Genomic DNA, 17,709 nt, shown 5'->3' with positions numbered 1-17,709 from the left:
CTTTTCTTTAAAGGACCAAATAGTAAATATTTCAGGCTGTAGGAGCCATATGGTTTCTGTCACACTGCCTTTGTAGCACAAAAGCAGCCATAGACAATAGAAACATTATTAGTGTGGCTGAGTTCTAATAAAACATCATTTGTAGAAACAGGTGCCCAGATTTGATCCATGGACCATTATTTGCTGAGCCCTGCTATAAGCAATGACATGACTTTGCTGATCAAAAGGAAATTTTCATCTCAGTATTTTTTGTATTTGATTTTAGATATTCACACAGTAAAGGAGGATCCAGGAAAATGTAGGTTTCAACAGTAGAGAAAGTTTTGATTTTTCATAGAAATAATAAAATAGAAAGTAACTATGTGACAGTATCTATCTTACTACTTGTCATTGAAGTTTTCTTTTTTTCATCTTCTTTCAGGACCAAGTCACAGCATTATACCCCTTGCAGTAGCAGTGACACTGATAGTAATTCTGGCAATTTCCACACTTTCCTTCTGCATATACAAGCACAATAGTGGTATCTTCAGAAGACTTGCACAGTTTGGAAATCCTTACTATCCTGCAACCAACTTTAGTACAGTACATTTAGAAGAAGATATTCTCATTTCTGATCTTGAGAAGAATGACCAATAATAATGAAGTGAAAGGATGCCACGGCCATGAGAATGAGTAAAGAAGAGTACTTTCCTTTACAGACCAGATGCCGCTCTAATGTGAATCGTGTCACCATTTTAATTATTCTTAAAATGATTACTGGTTTTGAATTGTAACCAAATCAGATAGGTGTTCATTTATTCATTTCCTCGAACTGTGATCTATTCTTTAAAAGGGGAGATTTTACAATGGCTATTCTTCAGAAAACAAAAACTATTAAAAGAAACTCCCAAATGAAAACTCTCAAACCAATGTGAGTAATAGTTTTTGCATTAATATGCTTCTACTAAAAATTTTTGGGAATTTTAAAACTAATCTGATATCTATTCAGACGTTTACCAATACTCATTCCATTAAAAGAGAGAGACAGAGAAAAGCAAAACAAATTTTAAACTCCTACACTTGTATAAGAGAGGAAAAAAGAAAAGGCTTTTGAGAGGTTTCTTGTTTGTTTTTTAGTTTGATCAGATTAACAGCAGGGTTTGGAAAACACTAATTTCTAAGCTTAAAACTCACAGGTTCTGGGCTCTATACTAGTATTTAGGGTGACATTCATTTCATTAGTTCTGACTTCTCAAACTAAAGGAGAAGAAAAATAACCTTTCTTTAAATAGTAAAAATCTTGGTTAGCAGCACAATTTCATAAGCAACCATGCAATGTGGCCTAAAATCATCAATTACTAAATGATGATAAAGTTGGATAGTTAAAAAGATCTTACAGATAAGCTCAGAGGAACTTATTGTCATCCTAATACTGTTAAAATTCACGAGCTTTATCAAAGACTAAAGGTATAAAATGTATACCACTCCTAACAACCAAAAGATATAAAATGTAACTTGAATTTAAAGGGGAAAAATGAAAGATGTGAATTACAGTTTCAGTAGAACAAGACAAGTACTAAATAAATTACTCTCCAGTAGTAATCTAGATACGTTTGCTCTATAAAGGAGTTTATTTGGGGAGTTCTATTGAGTAAACTAGGGTTTGGGGGAACCAACTCCATTTGCATTGGGCTAGTTCATGCAGTCAGTAAAACATGATTAAAAGTATGGTACTATCCATAAATTAAAACTCACAGATTTGATCTTCCTTCATTAATTTCTTATAAAGAAAAAGGACTTCATAATCAATGTTCAAAAGTTTACTCATTGCGTAAATGTTTATTGAGTTCCTGTTAAGAACCAAGAGCCATTCTAGAAATTGGAGGTATTGCGGCGAGCACTTATTTTCGAATGAAGGAAAACCAACAGTAAACCAGTAAAGAAATGCATAAGAAGAAAATATCAGGTGGTCATGAAAATTAAGCAAGGTCCTGTGATAGAGAGAAACTGGGGGAGTCTCCCTAGAGTGTGAATTTTAGTTATTACAACCAGCTGCCTCAAAACTGGTGGCAAGTAGTCACAAGATGGAGCTTGGGAAAAGTATGAATAAGTTTCTAAGTGGAAAACTATCATCATTAGAAACACAATTTGAAGAACGTGTCCTAAGAATGAAGTCCTTGCGGCCTGAAACAGTTAATACAGCTTCCAAAGGCAGCTCTTTGCTACTGCTGTGCAGTTTACACACTGAGACAATCTACTTCCACAATTTTGTTTGTTTGGGGACTTTATTTTTTTTTAAGATATTACATTATGTGACAGTTGTATATTTATGACTCAAAAGAAAAATTGGCTTGGACTAACCAGATGTTATAAAAGCTCAATTTAATCATCTGTCTAGTGAAATTAAAGTTCTGTTCTTTTTAGTGGACTTGGTAAAAACTGCTAATCAATTATCCTTCCAGTCAAGGTATATTGAAGTTGAATAGTCAGTCGCACATAAAAATTTGACAAAGTATGTCATTAGTAAAGTGGTTTTGCAGGAAAAAAAACTGTACTGCTTGTCAGTGCTCTGTACTTTGACATTTAGTATTGAACCACATCCTAATGGACAGATCATGCGCTGCTTCCCATTACTGAAATTTCAGAAATAGGAATTACTGAAATACTCTGTTTTATTCATATACGTGCACTTTTAAAAACTTTCTTCCACAACAGTTTTTAATCTGAGCTAGATTTCATGCTATACATGAAAAGAAAAAAGTAGCAGGGTCACAAACTCATTCACACATAATTAATGTGCCCCCTCCAAAAAACAGTCAATTATTTTCTATAACTCTGAGTAATAGAAACTCTTGGATTTTTCCAATTGAAGGTATATTGGGCTCTTCCAATTCCAACAGTCTTCTTTCAGATTAAATGTTTCTTCTATTGATAGTTCCACTCCCCATCAAGGGTGCATTACATGGTCTCATTAGATAAACATTCAGTCTTCCGGAGTTTCCATTCCCTCCTCAAAATGGTGGTTGGATGTATGAGAACTTGTTGTGTCCTTGTGGTACGGGGGGGAGTAGGTGATAACTGACTGTGGCTGTGTTATCTGGTGTCCACTGATGGTAGTTGTCTGGCCCACACCTGGGAATTCTACTGGCGTCTCTATGAAGTCTGTATCTGGTGTAACCTGTAGTCTAGTCTCTTTGGACTGGCCCCATCCTGGCTTTCCCTGGCATTGCCTTAGCCCTGGCTGTGACTCCCATTCAATTCCCTACCTGGACATTACAGTTCTTGGCAATAAGGCCATGTCACCTCTGCAGCACTATCAGTTACTCCCTTGGTCAGGGGAGGCTTAATATGGGACCAAACAATCCCAAAATCTCATTGGCTTAACACAGCAAAGGTTTATTTTTCATCCACACCAACATGGGCTTGCAGGAAGACTTTGCTCTATTCAGTTATTCATGGGTCCAGGCTCCTCCTAAATAGTAGGTCCTCCATCTCCTAAGGCCTTGGTTTCCTCAGTGGGTCCCCTACCTCTGCCTGACAGAAGAAGTTAGAGATCTATCTTCAATTAATTATGTAGCTTCCATGGGCTATTGAAATACATTCTCTAAGTTAGCAGTCTTTAAATTGAGAATATGCACCCTGTGGATACATAAAGACTTCCAAGGGATACAGGGGCATGGATATTTTTACGGAGCTCAGTTTCCAGACTCATTAACCTTTATATATATTCTTTCTTAGAATTGACTTGCCTGAGATCAAGGTGTCATGCTGGTTCTTCTTTCCCACCTCTTTTGGTAGAAATGTCCTTTTCTACCTCAAAAAAAAAAAAAAAGACATGTCTTTTACTCCAAATATTATGATGATGCCTTCTCTTGGTAAAATCCTCCATGGCACCAGACAAAGACAAAATTTCAAAATAATGATGTCAGTGAAACTTCTTTTAACAAAGGAATTTATAAACGCATGTAAATTCTCATGTCTTCCTCTGTTTTCATACATTTTTCTGTTAAGGATGAAGTGGTGAATTAGAAAAGGGTTATTTTGCCCCATGTTAGGATAGTCTAAATTAATATGCGTTGTGTGTGTATATATATATAAACAGCAGGAAAGATAACTGCCTTCCTTTGAAACTTTATCTCATCCAGCCCCTGTCTATTATGAAAGACTATTTCTGGAGAGAAAATCTAGGGAAAGCAAAGTAAAGACAGTGCAACTATTGATAAGACCCTGATGTGTTACTTTATGTGGGCTAAGAGCTCATGGCAAGACTTCGCGCTTTATTTATCTTAGATTTTTAACTGAGCTTTGGGGATGAGTATTATCATGCTTATTTGAATTGAAAAATGAAATCAGACTTTTTTGAACATTGTCTTATTTGGATCATTTCTTTGACAATGAAGATTGGCTTTACCAATTAAGTTTTATGATGAACATTTTCATTAAACTGGATGAACTATATGTGCAACTCCAGTGTTCTGATTAAAACATGTATTAATATAAAGACATTTTAATAGAAAAGTAGTATCAACAAAAGTATGATAAAATTAACAATGTTTTATTTTTCCAAACCTTACTTTGTATGCCAGGTAAAGCAAGGTGCCCATAAGTGAAAGAGTAACAGGCAAAATTGATAGTCATTTTAAAAAGGAGTAGAGAACTCAAGTTTCTGGGTCTAGAAACAAAACATGGCACTTCCACTCACATGTCATTGGCCAGAGTTAGTCACAGGGTCCATCCTAACTGCAAGGAAGTCTGGGAGGTCTCCCGGTGTGCTCAGGAAGGAGAGGATAATGGACTACAGTGAGCCCCAGCAATCTCTGCCAGATTTTCTCAGCACATATAGCTACAAAAGAAAGGGAGTGGGGGAATGGAATTCATGCTGAATCCTGGCTCATTCTAGCAATTTTTAATTAATATTAATTAATTTCTGCTATGATACATCCATTTCATTAAGAGATGCATTACTTATAACATTTTAGTTTTATATATACTGATTATTTATTAACCATTGTAATATATTCATGTTGGTCTGATCAACTGTGTGCTGATAGTAATTGAAATGGCAACTCAATACAGAAGAAAATGTATAACACTGCCTATGTTCATAGGGAAATTTTTAAAAATAATTTTAACTTATATACATATTTTACTACAGGCAAATATGGCAAGGAAATGAAAAAAATAGTTTCAAGAATAAAAATATTAGGATAAAATCCCGTGTGGAGATTAGAATGGAAAAACAAGACTAAACAGAAAAAGAAACAAGAATCTCTGACTGCTAAGAGCTTGTTTCTGTGTGTTTCTATCTTTAAATAGACTGTGATAGAATTCAAATTATCATGGTATCACCAATCAAAAGAAATAGGTCTCCTTGGTGAAGTGGTTGATTCCAGGTCCGGGGCAGGAAAAATACAAGATGAAACTGAATTATCTTGTGATGCTAGAAAGTAAGGAAATGCTTACAAAAAGATGGGGTCATGTCCAAAGGACATAGGACTAACCTGAAGGAGTTCCCAATGGCCAAATTTGGAACACTTTGAGAAACAAAATAAAAATAGTATTGGATTTTAAGCATAGAATAAATATCTATGAATCCATATTAATGTAAATAAATAAATGAATGAATGAATAAGTAAATCGGGGAGGAGCAACAGTTCTTTTCTACAGAAGAATCCCAATTAAAAATGTAGAAGGAGGGGCTTCCCTGGTGGCGCAGTGGTTAAGAATCTGCCTGCCAATGCAGGGGACACGGGTTCGAGCCCTGGTCTGGGAAGATCCCACATGCCGCGGAGCAACTAAGCCTGTGAGCCACAACTACTGAGCCTGCGCGTCTGGAGCCTATTCTCCGCAACGGGAGAGGCTGCGACAGTGAGAGGCCCGCGCACCGCGATGAAGAGTGGCCCCCGCTCGCCACAGCTGGAGAAAGCCCTCGCACAGAACCGAAGAGCCAACACAGCCAAAAATAAATTAATTAATTAATTAATTTTTAAAAAATGTAGAAGGAATGACAGAAAAATCACCATTAGGAAAACACAACAGTAATAATTGTTACAGGCAAGATCCACCAGTGGGTGCTAAAATTCGTGGATGAACATTTAAGGAGAAATGGGAAATTTTCATAGCTTTAAAATAGTGCCTCCAAAATAGTCATTAATTACAACTGGAAAGTACTAACTTTACAATGGAGAAAACTCTTTAATCATGTAATCAAGGTTAACTTAAGCAGTAATAAGCCACATCAGCATCATGTATCCTCTAGTATGATGCCCTGAGAAGGGCACATGACTTTTTTGGTATCCACCCCAAAATAATGTATAATCCCAATTTAATAATAAAAAATAACAGACAAATCCGAATTGACAAACATTACACAAAATAACTGATGACTTCAACAGTGTCCAGGTCATGAAAGATAAGGAAAGATTGAGGAAATGTCACAGATTGGAGGAGAATAAGGAGACATGACAACTAAATGCAAAGTAGAATCCTGGATTGGATCCTGGAATGGAAAATGCACGTTATGGAAAAATATGAAATTAAAATCTATAGTTAGTAGTACTGTATCAGTATTAATTTCTTAGTTTTAATGATTGTACTATGTTTATATATGTACCATTAGAGGAAGTTGGGTGAATGGTGTATAGGAATTCTCTGTACTGTGTTGGCAAATTTTCTGTAAATCTAAAATTATTTCAAAATAAAAAGTTAAAAATCTGCTATGATATTAGATTCCACTGGATATATTGAAAGGGTGACATGACGTGTTTACTTTTAAATGTCATTATAATTTGATGAAAATTGCATCCTAATTATAAAAAATTTTAGATGTCAAATTAGAAATGTAGGAAGCGATATACATTTTTTCCAAAATTCTTTTAGGAAGTGTGCAAGCAAAAATGTTTGAGGACTACTGCTGTATGACATTCTTTTCTCCTGCCCCAAATGAGAAAGAAGAAAAACCCAACTTTTCTCCAATCTGCCTATAACAGCTCATCCGCTGGAGGATTTGGACAAACATACGTCTTGTTGTCTGCCATGGTTACTTCTATTTGCTTTCTGGCCTCTAAGTTCTTCTTTTATTTCGCCTCCATAGTGTCTTATCAGCACTTCTAATTCTCTCACTCCTGCTTATCCACTACAACCTAATGGGTTAGTCTTCATGGTAGACAAAGTACAGAAGGGGAAAAAAACAAAACTTGCTTAGTTTCCTCTTTGTTCTTTGGGAACAAGCATTGGGAGATATTTCAAAATGTTACATCCATCAAAATTCTTATTGCCAACATTTATAAGAAACTTTGTGGTGATTATTACTATACATGGTTGGAATCTTTATTCCCTCTTCCTCCACCCCTCAAAACAACGATAAAGAGCAGCAATTGGCAGGGCCAAATCCAGCCTGCTGCCTGTTTTTGTAAATAAAGTTATTGGAACACAGCCATCCTCATTCATTCACTCATTGTGTAGGATCACTTCCAGGCTACAACAGCAGAGTTGAGTGGTTACAACACAGACTGAATGGCCTGCAATCCTATGGTATTTACCTCTCGCCCTTTACAGGAGAAGTTTGCTGACCCCTGATTTAAAGAAGAAACACCTAGATGGGAAGTCTAACATCCTTTGGCATGTCTGACAAGCACTATTATATACATGGGCAGCACTTCAGTGTATTGATAAGCAATTCTGATCAGTAAACATTTATTGAGAGCCTACAGTGGCCCAGAGAGGGCCCTAGGTTCTGGAGCTGGCAGTATGAACAAAACCCCATCTTTGTGCTCATGAGGTCTCAGAGGAAGAGGAATATGTAAATAATAAGTGTAATATAATGCAATACAAATATTAACAGATGAAAAGAATCAGAAAAAAAAGGGTACTGATTAATTCTGTCAGGTAGAGAAAGAAGCTTGACAGAGAGAGTAGTGCCTATTAAATAGTAGAAAATTTTAGATAAAACAGATTTCTTTGATATCTTTTTGAGTTAGAAAGAAAGTTTTTAGTTTTGGGCCAATAATGAAGAAAAGACGTACCTAATTTACATACACTTAACTTTTGAATCCTCAGAAAAAAGACAATCACAAGAATGGCATACATTATTACCTTTGTACTAGGGCTAAATCTATTTAAAGCCAAATTGTTTAGAGTTATTCCTAGTTATTACTGGAGTGGAATGGAAAGGGTGAGTAAATCTGCATTGCTGATCATACCATGGCATTATTATTTACTTCCGTAAACAATTTCAGTTTAAAAATCTATATTATATCACGTGTTATATGAGCAACATAATTAACACACATTACGGCTCTCTTTTAATTCTTAGGCATAAAAATATTGGCTTATACTGAAAAAAAAAACTAAAGCTTTTATAATTGAACATTAGAAATAAACACTTAAAAGTTATATCTATTTTAGAAACACTGACTTAGCTGTTCATGGTTCTCTAAAGCCTGATGAAACTTTTGGTATCTTGGATTACTTACAAGAATTTACAGCGTTTAGAATCTTATCTCTGATGTTTACAACTTAATATAAAATGACTGAAAACTCGGATTTGTTCATTTTTATGTTGTAAAATTTGAAGTACAATAGTGTATGCAGTTTAAAAAATTCAGCTATAATAGGCTTATATAAAAGGTTAATATTTTAGGTGTACTTATAAATATGTTGAACCATATGTTTTATTTCTTAAGTCAATTCCATTAGTACTGTTGCAATTTTAAAGTTTTTTAGAGAAAAATAACAATGTGCCTAAATCTAAAATGCTAGATAAAAAAGTGAAAATCTGCATGTGTTTATAAAGCCTAATGAAGAATTCTAATTGCAAAAGAAAATCTATAACTAAAGCCACAAAATGAGTACTATGTATACCAGTGACCTTCTTTACTCAGAGTTAATTAACACAAGCACTTGCTTCTTGCAGAGCACTTTGCTGTAATTTAGAGCAAATTAAGGGAAAAAATCATTCAAGTGCTGTTTTCTTCACGCCATGAAGTGAGCACAATGGGCCAAAGTTTACTCATTTAAAACATTGTCATCCTTTTCTTGTAATTATGAGTAGCAATACCTTTTTTTTTTTTTGAAAAAGAAAAAAAAGACATCCTGATCTATGCCATTTTCAATTTTTTCCCAGGCTTCTATTTAATAATGGAAATTGATTTTTAAAACTAATATAAAATGCCGTTTTCTGTTTCTCATTTCTCCTAAGTCTCTCATTTACATTAAATTCAAGCATTATATATTATCTTGGGTATTTTCCAAATATTTTGAATTTAATATGGCAAATTATTAAAGGACATTTTTCATATTTTTCTGCCCCTCCCCCAACCCTGAAATTGCGACTTTATTATTGTTTCTGTTCGGTAGTTTATTAATTAACCTGAGGGCTTCCCTGGTGGCGCAGTAGTTGAGAATCTGCCTGCCAATGCAGGGGACACGGGTTCGAGCCCTGGTCTGGGAAGATCCCACATGCCGCGGAGCAACTAGGCCCGTGAGCCACAACTACTGAGCCTGCACGTCTGGAGCCTGTGCTCCGCAACAAGAGAGGCCGCGATAATGAGAGGCCAGCGCACCGTGATGAAGAGTGGCCCCCGCTTGCCGCAACTAGAGAAAGCCCTCGCACAGAAACGAAGACCCAACACAGCCATAAATAAAAATATATTAAAAAATAAATAATTAATTAATTAACCTGAGCTCCTTCAGTCGCAACTTATGAGGTCATGTCCCCAGGAGGTTGTTTAAACTTTACTCTTCACCTTCTCAGACAGTGGAGCTTTGCAGGAGGTGGAAACCCAACTCAAAAGACGTAGGAATCAGCAGGAGTCTTACCCCTATAGAATTTGGTTAGAGGGGAAGACCCAGAACAGAAGGCAGAATCAGGAAAAACTCACTGAAAGGATTAGGGGGGAATGGCAACTTAACAGGGGTGTTACCTCATGTGTCACCAAAAGCTTTGGCATTCCTGATTAAAAATTTGATTCTGTGGAAACTGAGAAATTTGTTCAAGATTGAGCATCCCTGAACAGATGCAGTGTTTACCCAAGCCATCAGCACTTGCAGTCTTCAAGCAAGGGCTCCTCTGGTTGGACCCAAAATTGTTTTATTCCCATTTCACTCCCTGTGACACCTAAAGGTGCAAAGGAAAAGCAGTCTCTCTGCTCACTGCCCGACAAGGGGTGCATCTGAGTGAAGCAGCGCCTCCTGGCGACAGGGAAGGATCAGAGAGCCTGGTGACACTGGCATTCAGTAGAAACTCCCTGGAGTTGGTACCTCAATTTATACTCCCCAAGGGAAGTTTAGAGAGAGAAAAGAGAGATACTGAGCAAGAAGACCAATTTGTTTATCTTTCGCTTTAGAAGATAATCTGTAATTTCATATTAGTAAGTAAATTTCCTGTTCCATTTTAATAATAAACTGAATTTGTTAAAAAATGTAGTTCCATGGGGGGTAGCCCCTATAATTATCCTGTAGTTATTATCATTACTCATACTGCATATGAAGCACTTTTCACTGACTCAGTTGGGATCTCTAGTTAGGGAATCAAAAATATCAGTTACAGCAAGGAATCATAAAAAGTGATAGATGCATAGGTAGCATAGACATTTAATTTTTCATTAGAACACATAAATATACATTTACCCACAAATGTCTTGGTATAGGGACAGTATCATTCATTTCAGTATGGCTTCCTATTGGTCTCGTGCATAAAGCATATCCATAAGGTTTTCTTCAAAATCACTGGTTTCATGGTCTTTAGTGGAGTGAAAATTTAAAGATATCTGTAAGCCAATCTGAGTGCAAAGCCCTAATTTTTTATAATTTTCCCCAATATTTATAATTGTCTTGCTCAACAACAGAATTTTTAGCTATTCGCCTTTATTGAGTCTTTGCAACGCTTTTAGTTTTCATAAAAGAATTCTCTTTTTATACTCAGATTTTGCTTCAAAATTTAATTAAACTATAAAACTACAATACCTAGTACAACTGGCATAAATGGATTTGGGAACAGACACAACCAATCACATTAACCATGTATATGAGAGAATTGGCAGCCCTGCCATCAACTTTTTTTTTTTTTTTTTACTGTCTGGAATGTCACATTTATAAAACCAGGGCTCTCTGAGAGCACCTTACAATGTAGTGCCTGTTTTATTTTTTATTTTTTTGAATTTTATTTTATTTATTTTTTATACAGCAGGTTCTTACTAGTTATCCATTTTATACATATTAGTGTATACATGTCAATCCCAATCTCCCAATTCATCCCACCACCACCACCACCAACCTCGCCATTTCCCCCCCTTGGTGTCCATACGTTTGTTCTCTACATCTGTGTCTTTATTTCTGCCCTAAAAACTGGTTCACCTGTACCATTTTTCTAGGTTCCATAATATGCGTTAATATACGATATTTGTTTTTCTCTTTCTGACTTACTTCACTCTGTATGACAGTCTCTAGATCCATCCACGTCTCTACAAATGACCCAATTTCGTTCTTTTTTATGGCTGAGTAATATTTCATTCTGTATACGTACCACATCTTCTTTATCCATTGCTCTGTCAATGGGCATTTAGGTTGCTGCCATGACCTGGCTATTGTAAATAGTGCTGCAATGAACATTGGGGTGCATATGTCTTTTTGAAATATGGTTTTCTCTGGGTATATGCCCAGTAGTGGGATTGCTGGGTCATATGGTAATTCTATTTTTAGTTTTTAAAGGAACTTCCATACTGTTCTCCATAGTGGCTGTATCAATTTATATTCCCACCAACAGTGCAAGAGGGTTCTCTTTTCTTCACACCCTCTCCAGCATTTGTTGTTTGTAGATTTCCTGATGATGCCCAACCTAACTGGTGTGAGGTGATACCTCTTTGTAGTTTTGACTTGCATTTCTCTAATAATTAGTGATGTTGTGCAGTTTTTCATGTGCTTCTTGGCCATCTGTATGTCTTCTTTGGAGAAATGTCTATTTAGGTCTTCTGCCCATTTTTGCATTGGGTTGTTTGTTTTTTTTAATATTGAGCTGCATGAGCTGTTTATATATTTTGGAGATTAATCCTTTGTCCATTGATTCATTTGCCAATATTTTCTCCCATTCTCAGGGTTTTCTTTTCGTCTTGTTTGTAGTTTCCTTTGCTTTGCAAAGCTTTTAAGTTTCATTAGGTCCCATTTGTTTATTTTTGTTTTTATTTCCATTACTCTAGGAGGTGGGTCAAAAAAGATCTTGCTGTGACTTATGTCAAAGAGTGTTCTTCCTACATTTTCCTCTAAGAGTTTTATAGTGTCCAGTCGTATATTTAGGTCTCTAATCCATTTTGAGTTTAGTTTTTGTGGATGGTGTTAGGGACTGTTCTAATTTCATTCTTTTACATGTAGCTGTCCAGTTTTCCCAGCACCACTTATTGAAGAGACTGTCTTTTCTCCACAGTATATCTTTGCCTCCTTTTTCATAGTTTAGTTGACCACAGGTGGGTGGGTTTATCTCTGGGCTTTCTATCCTGTTCCATTGATCCATATTTCTGTTTTTGTGCCAGTACCATATTGTCTTGATTACGGTAGCTTTGTAGTATAGTCTGAAGTCAGGGAGTCTGATTCCTCCAACTCCGTTTTTTTCCCTCAGGACTGCTTTGGCTATTCGGGGTCTTACATATCTCCATACAAATTTTAAGATTTTCTGTTCTAGTTCTGTAAAAAATGCCATTGGTGATTTGATAGGGATTGCATTGAATCTGTAGATTGCTTTAGGTAGTATAGTCATTTTCACAATATTGATTCTTCCAATCCAAGAACATGGTATATCTCTCCATCTGTCTGTCTCATCTTTGATTTCTTTCATCAGTGTCTTATAGTTTTCTGCATACAGGTCTTTTGCCTCTTTAGGTAGGTTTATTCCTAGGTATTTTATTCTTTCTGTTGCAGTGGTAAATGGGAGTGTTTCCTTAATTTCTCTTTCAGATTTTTTGTCATTAGTGTATAGGAATGCTAGAGATTTCTGTGCATTAATTTTGTATCCTGCTACTTTACCAAATTCATTGATTAGCTCTAGTAGTTTTCTGGTGGCATCTTTAGGATTCTCTATGTATAGTATCATGTCATCTGCAAACACTGACAGTTTTACTTCTTCCTTTCCAATCTGTATTCCTTTTATTTCTTTTTCTTCTCTGATTGCTGTGGCTAGGACTTCCAAAACTATGTTGAATAATAGTGGTGAGAGTGGACATCCTTGTCTTGTTCTTGATCTTAGAGGAAATGCTTTCAGCTTTCACCATTGAGAATGATGTTTGCTGTGGGTTTGTCATATATGGCCTTTATTATGTTGAGGTAGGTTCCCTCTATGCCCACTTTCTGGAGAGTTTTTATCATAAATGGGTGTTGAATTTTGTCAAAAGCTTTTTCTGCATCTATTGAGATGATCATATGGTTTTTATTCTTCAATTTGTTAATATGGTGTATCACATTGATTGATTTGCCTATATTGAAGAATCCTTGCATCCCTGGGATAAATCCCACCTGATCATGGTGTATGATCCTTTTAATGTGTTGTTGGATTCTGTTTGCTAGTATTTTGTTGAGGATTTTAGCATCTATATTCATCAGTGATATTGGTCTGTAATTTTCTTTTTTTGTAGTATCTTTGTCAGGTGTTGGTAGCAGGGTGATGGTGGCCTCATAGAATGAGTTCGGGAGTGTTCCTTCCCCTGCAGTTTTTGGGAAGAGTTTGAGAAGGATGGGTGTTAGCTCTTCTCTAAATGTGTGATAGAATTCACCTGTGAAGCCATCTGGTCCTAGACTTTTGTTTGTTGGAAGATTTTAAATCACAGTTTCAATTTCATTACTTGTGATTGGTCTGTTCATATTTTCTCTTTCTTCCCGGTTCAGTCTTGGGAGGTTATACCTTTCTAAGAATTTGTCCATTTCTTCCAGGTTGTCCATTTTATTGGCATAGAGTTGCTTGTAGTAGTCTCTTAGGATGCTTTGTATTTCTGCGGTGTCTGTTCTAACTTCTTTTTCATTTCTAATTTTATTGATTTGAGTCCTCTCCCTCTTTTTCTTGATGAATCTGGCTAATGGTTTATCAATTTTGTTTATCTTCTCAAAGAACCAGCTTTTAGTTTTATTGATCTTTGCTATTGTTTTCTTTGTTTCTCTTTCATTTATTTCTGCTCTGATCTTTATGATTTTTTCCTTCTACTAACTTTGGGTTTTGTTTGTTCTTTCTCTAGCTCCTTTAGGTGTAAGGTTAGATAGTTTACTTGAGATTTTTCTTGTTTCTTGAGGTAGGCTTCTATGCTATAAACTTCCTTCTTTGAACTGCTTTTGCTGCATCCCATAGGTTTTGGATTGTCATGTTTTCATTGTAATTTGTTGCTAGGTGTTTTTTGATTTCCTCTTTGATTTCTTCAGTGATCTCTTGGTTATTTAGTAACATTGTTTAGCTGCCATGTGTTTGTGTTTTTTACTTTTTTTCCCTGTAATTGATTTCTAATCTCATAGCGTTGTGGTCAGAAAAGATGCTTGATATGATTTCAATTTTCTTAAATTTATTGAGGCTTGATTTGTGACCCAAAATGTGATCTATCCTGGAGAATGTTCTGTGTGCACTTGAGAAGAAAGTGTAATCTGCTGGTTTTGGTTGGAATGTCCTATAAATATCAATTAAATCTATCTGGTCTATTGGGCTATTTAAAGCTTGTGTTTCCTTATTAATTTTCTGTTTGGATGATCTGTCCATTGGTGTAAGTGAGGTGTTAAAGTCCCTCACTATTACTGTGTTACCGTCGATTTCCTCTTTTATCTCTGTTAGCAGTTGCCTTATGTATTGAGGTGCTCCTATGTTGGGTGCATATATATTTAAAATTGTTATATCTTCGTCCTGGATTGATCCCTTGATCATTATGTAGTGTCCTTCTTTGTCTCTTGTAACATTCTTTGAAGTCTATTTTATTGGATATGAGTATTGTTACTCCAGCTTTCTTTTGATTTCCATTTGCATGGAATATCTTTTTCCATCCCCTCACTTTCCGTCTGCATGTGTCCCTAGGTCTGAATTGGGTCTCTTGTAGACAGCATATATATGGGTCTCGTTTTTGAATCCACTCAGCGAGCCTGTATCTTTTGGTTGGAGCATTTAATCCATTTTTGTTTAAGGTAATTACTGATATGTATGTTCCTATTACCATTTTCTTAATTGTTATGGGTTTGTTTTTGTAGGTCCTTTTCTTCTTTTGTGTTTCCCACTTAGAGAAGTTCCTTTAGCATTTGTTGTAGAGCTGGTTTGGTGATGCTGAATTCTCTTAGCTTTTGCTTGTCTGTAAAGCTTTTGATTTCTCCATGGAATCTGAATGAGATCCTTGCCGGTTAGAGTAATCTTGGTTGTAGGTTCTTCCCTTTCATCACTTTAAATATATCATGCCACTTCCTTCTGGCTTGCAGAGTTTCTGCTGAGAAATCAACTCTTTACCTTATGGGAGTTCCCTTGTATATTATTTGTCATTTTTCCCTTGTTGCTTTCAATAATTTTTCTTTGTCTTTAATTTTTGTCAATTTGATTACTATGTGTCTTGGCATGTTTATCCTTGGGTTTATCCTGCCTGGGACTCTCTGCGCTTCCTGGACTTGGGTGGCTATTTCCTTTCCCATGCTAGGGAAGTTTTTGACTATAATCTCTTTAAATATATTCTCAGGTCCTTTCTCTCTCTCTTCTCCTTCTGGGACCCCTATAACGCAAATGTTGTTGTGTTTAATGTTGTCTCAGAGGTCTCTTAGGCTGTCTTCATTTATTTTCATTCTTTTTTCTTTATTCTCTTCCATGGCAGTGAATTCCACCATTCTGTCTTCCAGGTCACTTATCCGTTCTTCTGCCTCAGTTATTCTGCTATTGATTCCTTCTAGTGTAGTTTTCATTTCAGTTATTGTATCGTTCATCTCTGTTTGTTTTTTAGGTCTTCTAGGTGTTTGTTCTTTAATTCTTCTAGGTCTTTGTTAAACATTTCTTGCATTTTCTCAATCTTTGCCTCCATTCTTTTTCCGAGGTCCTGGATCATCTTCACTATTATTATTCTGAATTCTTTTTCTGGAAGGTTGCCTATCTCCACTTTATTTAGTTGTTTTTCTGGGGTTTTATCTTGTTCCTTCATCTGGTACATAGCCCTCTGACTTTTCATCTTGTCTATCTTTCTGTGAATGTGGTTTTTGTTCCACAGGCTGCAGGATTGTAGTTCTTCTAGCTTCTGCTTTCTGCCCTCTGGTGGATGAGGCTATCTAAGAGGCTTGTGCAAGTTTCCTGATGGGAGGGACTGGTGGTGGGTAGAGCTGGGTATTACTCTGGTGGGCAGAGCTCAGTAAAACTTTAATCCGCTTGTCTGCTGATGGGTGGGTCTGGGTTCCCTCCCTGTTGGTTGTTTGGCCTGGGGCAACCCAACACTGGAGCCTACCCGGCTCTTTGGTGCGGCTAATGGTGGACTCTGGGAGGGCTCACACCGAGGAGTACTTCCTAGAACTTCTGCTGTCAGTGTCCTTATCCCCGTGGTGAGACACAGCCACCCCCGCGTCTGCAGGATACCCTCCAACACTAGCAGGTAGGTCTGATTCAGTCTCCTATGGGGTCACTGCTCCTTCCCCTGAGTCCTGATACACACACTACTTTGTGTGTGCCATCCAAGAGTGGAGTCTCTGTTTCCCCCAGTCCTGTCGAAGTCCTGCAATCAAATCCCACTAGCCTTCAAAGTCTGATTCTCTAGGAATTCCTCCTCCTGTTGCCAGACCCCCAGATTGGGAAGCCTGACGTGGGGCTCAGAACCTTCACTCCATTGGGTGGACTTCTGTGGTACAAGTGTTCTCCAGTTTGTGAGTCACCACACAGCAGTTATGGGATTTGATTTTATTATGATTGCACCCCTCCTAGCGTCTCATTGTGGCTTCTCCTTTGTCTTTGGATGTGGGGTATCTTTTTTGGTGAGTTCCAGTGTCTTCCTGTCAATGATTGTTCAGCAGTTAGTTGTGATTCTGGTGCTCTCACAAGAGGGAGTGAGGGCACATCCTTCTACTCCGCCATCTTGAACCAGTCTCCAGACTTGCCTTCATTTTAACAGCATATTTCACAGAGGGCTTGGCTGGCCCACCAAGGCAGTGAAGTCTTCAGCTTCTTCTTCAGCTGTTAGAGTTTGAGATTTACTCCAAACACAGGAAGTGAGAATTTCCCTCAGAACTTAACTCTGAAATCCACACAGAATGGATGTGAACATAAATAAGCAAGTCATCTAAAAGAGAGAAAATAGCTCCCCAGGCCACCTGCCTACCGTCTAGATTTCAACTTGATTAAACATGTCCGAGGAAAGAAATCAAGAAGGTGCTGAGGAAGGGGGTGGGGAGGGGAATCACTGCCCCATGGAAGCAGGCTCAGAGACAGACATCCTCGACAGTGTTTGGGGCAAGGGGAATTGGATATTGGGCAGAGTGTATTTTAGCGTTCCAAAGACATCCCTGGGTGAGATGGATGTATTGTTAAACAATTTCACCTTGTGGTGTAAGCATAACTATCTTGGTTCTATTTCCATGCCCAACAAAAATCTCCTTAGTGTAGATCTGCCTAGTGTTGTGAGAATGTCTGACTTCCCAGACTTTGAGTATATTAGGCTCTTAGGAGAGGGGTTGTCTATGGTAAAGGAAATAGCTTGAGACTGTGATTAAATTGCCCATGCAGCTTGAAAAAAGGTGCTGATTGTATAAGTACTCATCTTA

General features: G+C 37.1%; 1 protein-coding gene across 1 annotated transcript in view; it reads left to right on the top strand.

The window, feature by feature from the left end:
• Positions 1–2,525, top strand: part of PLA2R1 (phospholipase A2 receptor 1) — a 115,603-nt gene extending 113,078 nt beyond the window's left edge. Inside the window, exon 29 of the mRNA XM_036858525.1 lies at positions 422–2,525. Coding sequence (XP_036714420.1) covers positions 422–636 — 215 coding nt within the window. The 3' untranslated portion in view covers positions 637–2,525. The remainder of the gene's footprint in view (positions 1–421) is intronic.
• Positions 2,526–17,709: the final 15,184 nt, after the last annotated feature.

The sequence above is a fragment of the Balaenoptera musculus genome, chromosome 7 (genome assembly GCF_009873245.2).
Source record: "Balaenoptera musculus isolate JJ_BM4_2016_0621 chromosome 7, mBalMus1.pri.v3, whole genome shotgun sequence".
NCBI lineage: Eukaryota > Metazoa > Chordata > Mammalia > Artiodactyla > Balaenopteridae > Balaenoptera > Balaenoptera musculus.
Note: the sequence above shows the minus strand (reverse complement) of the source record. Positions and strands in the feature narration are given on the sequence as shown.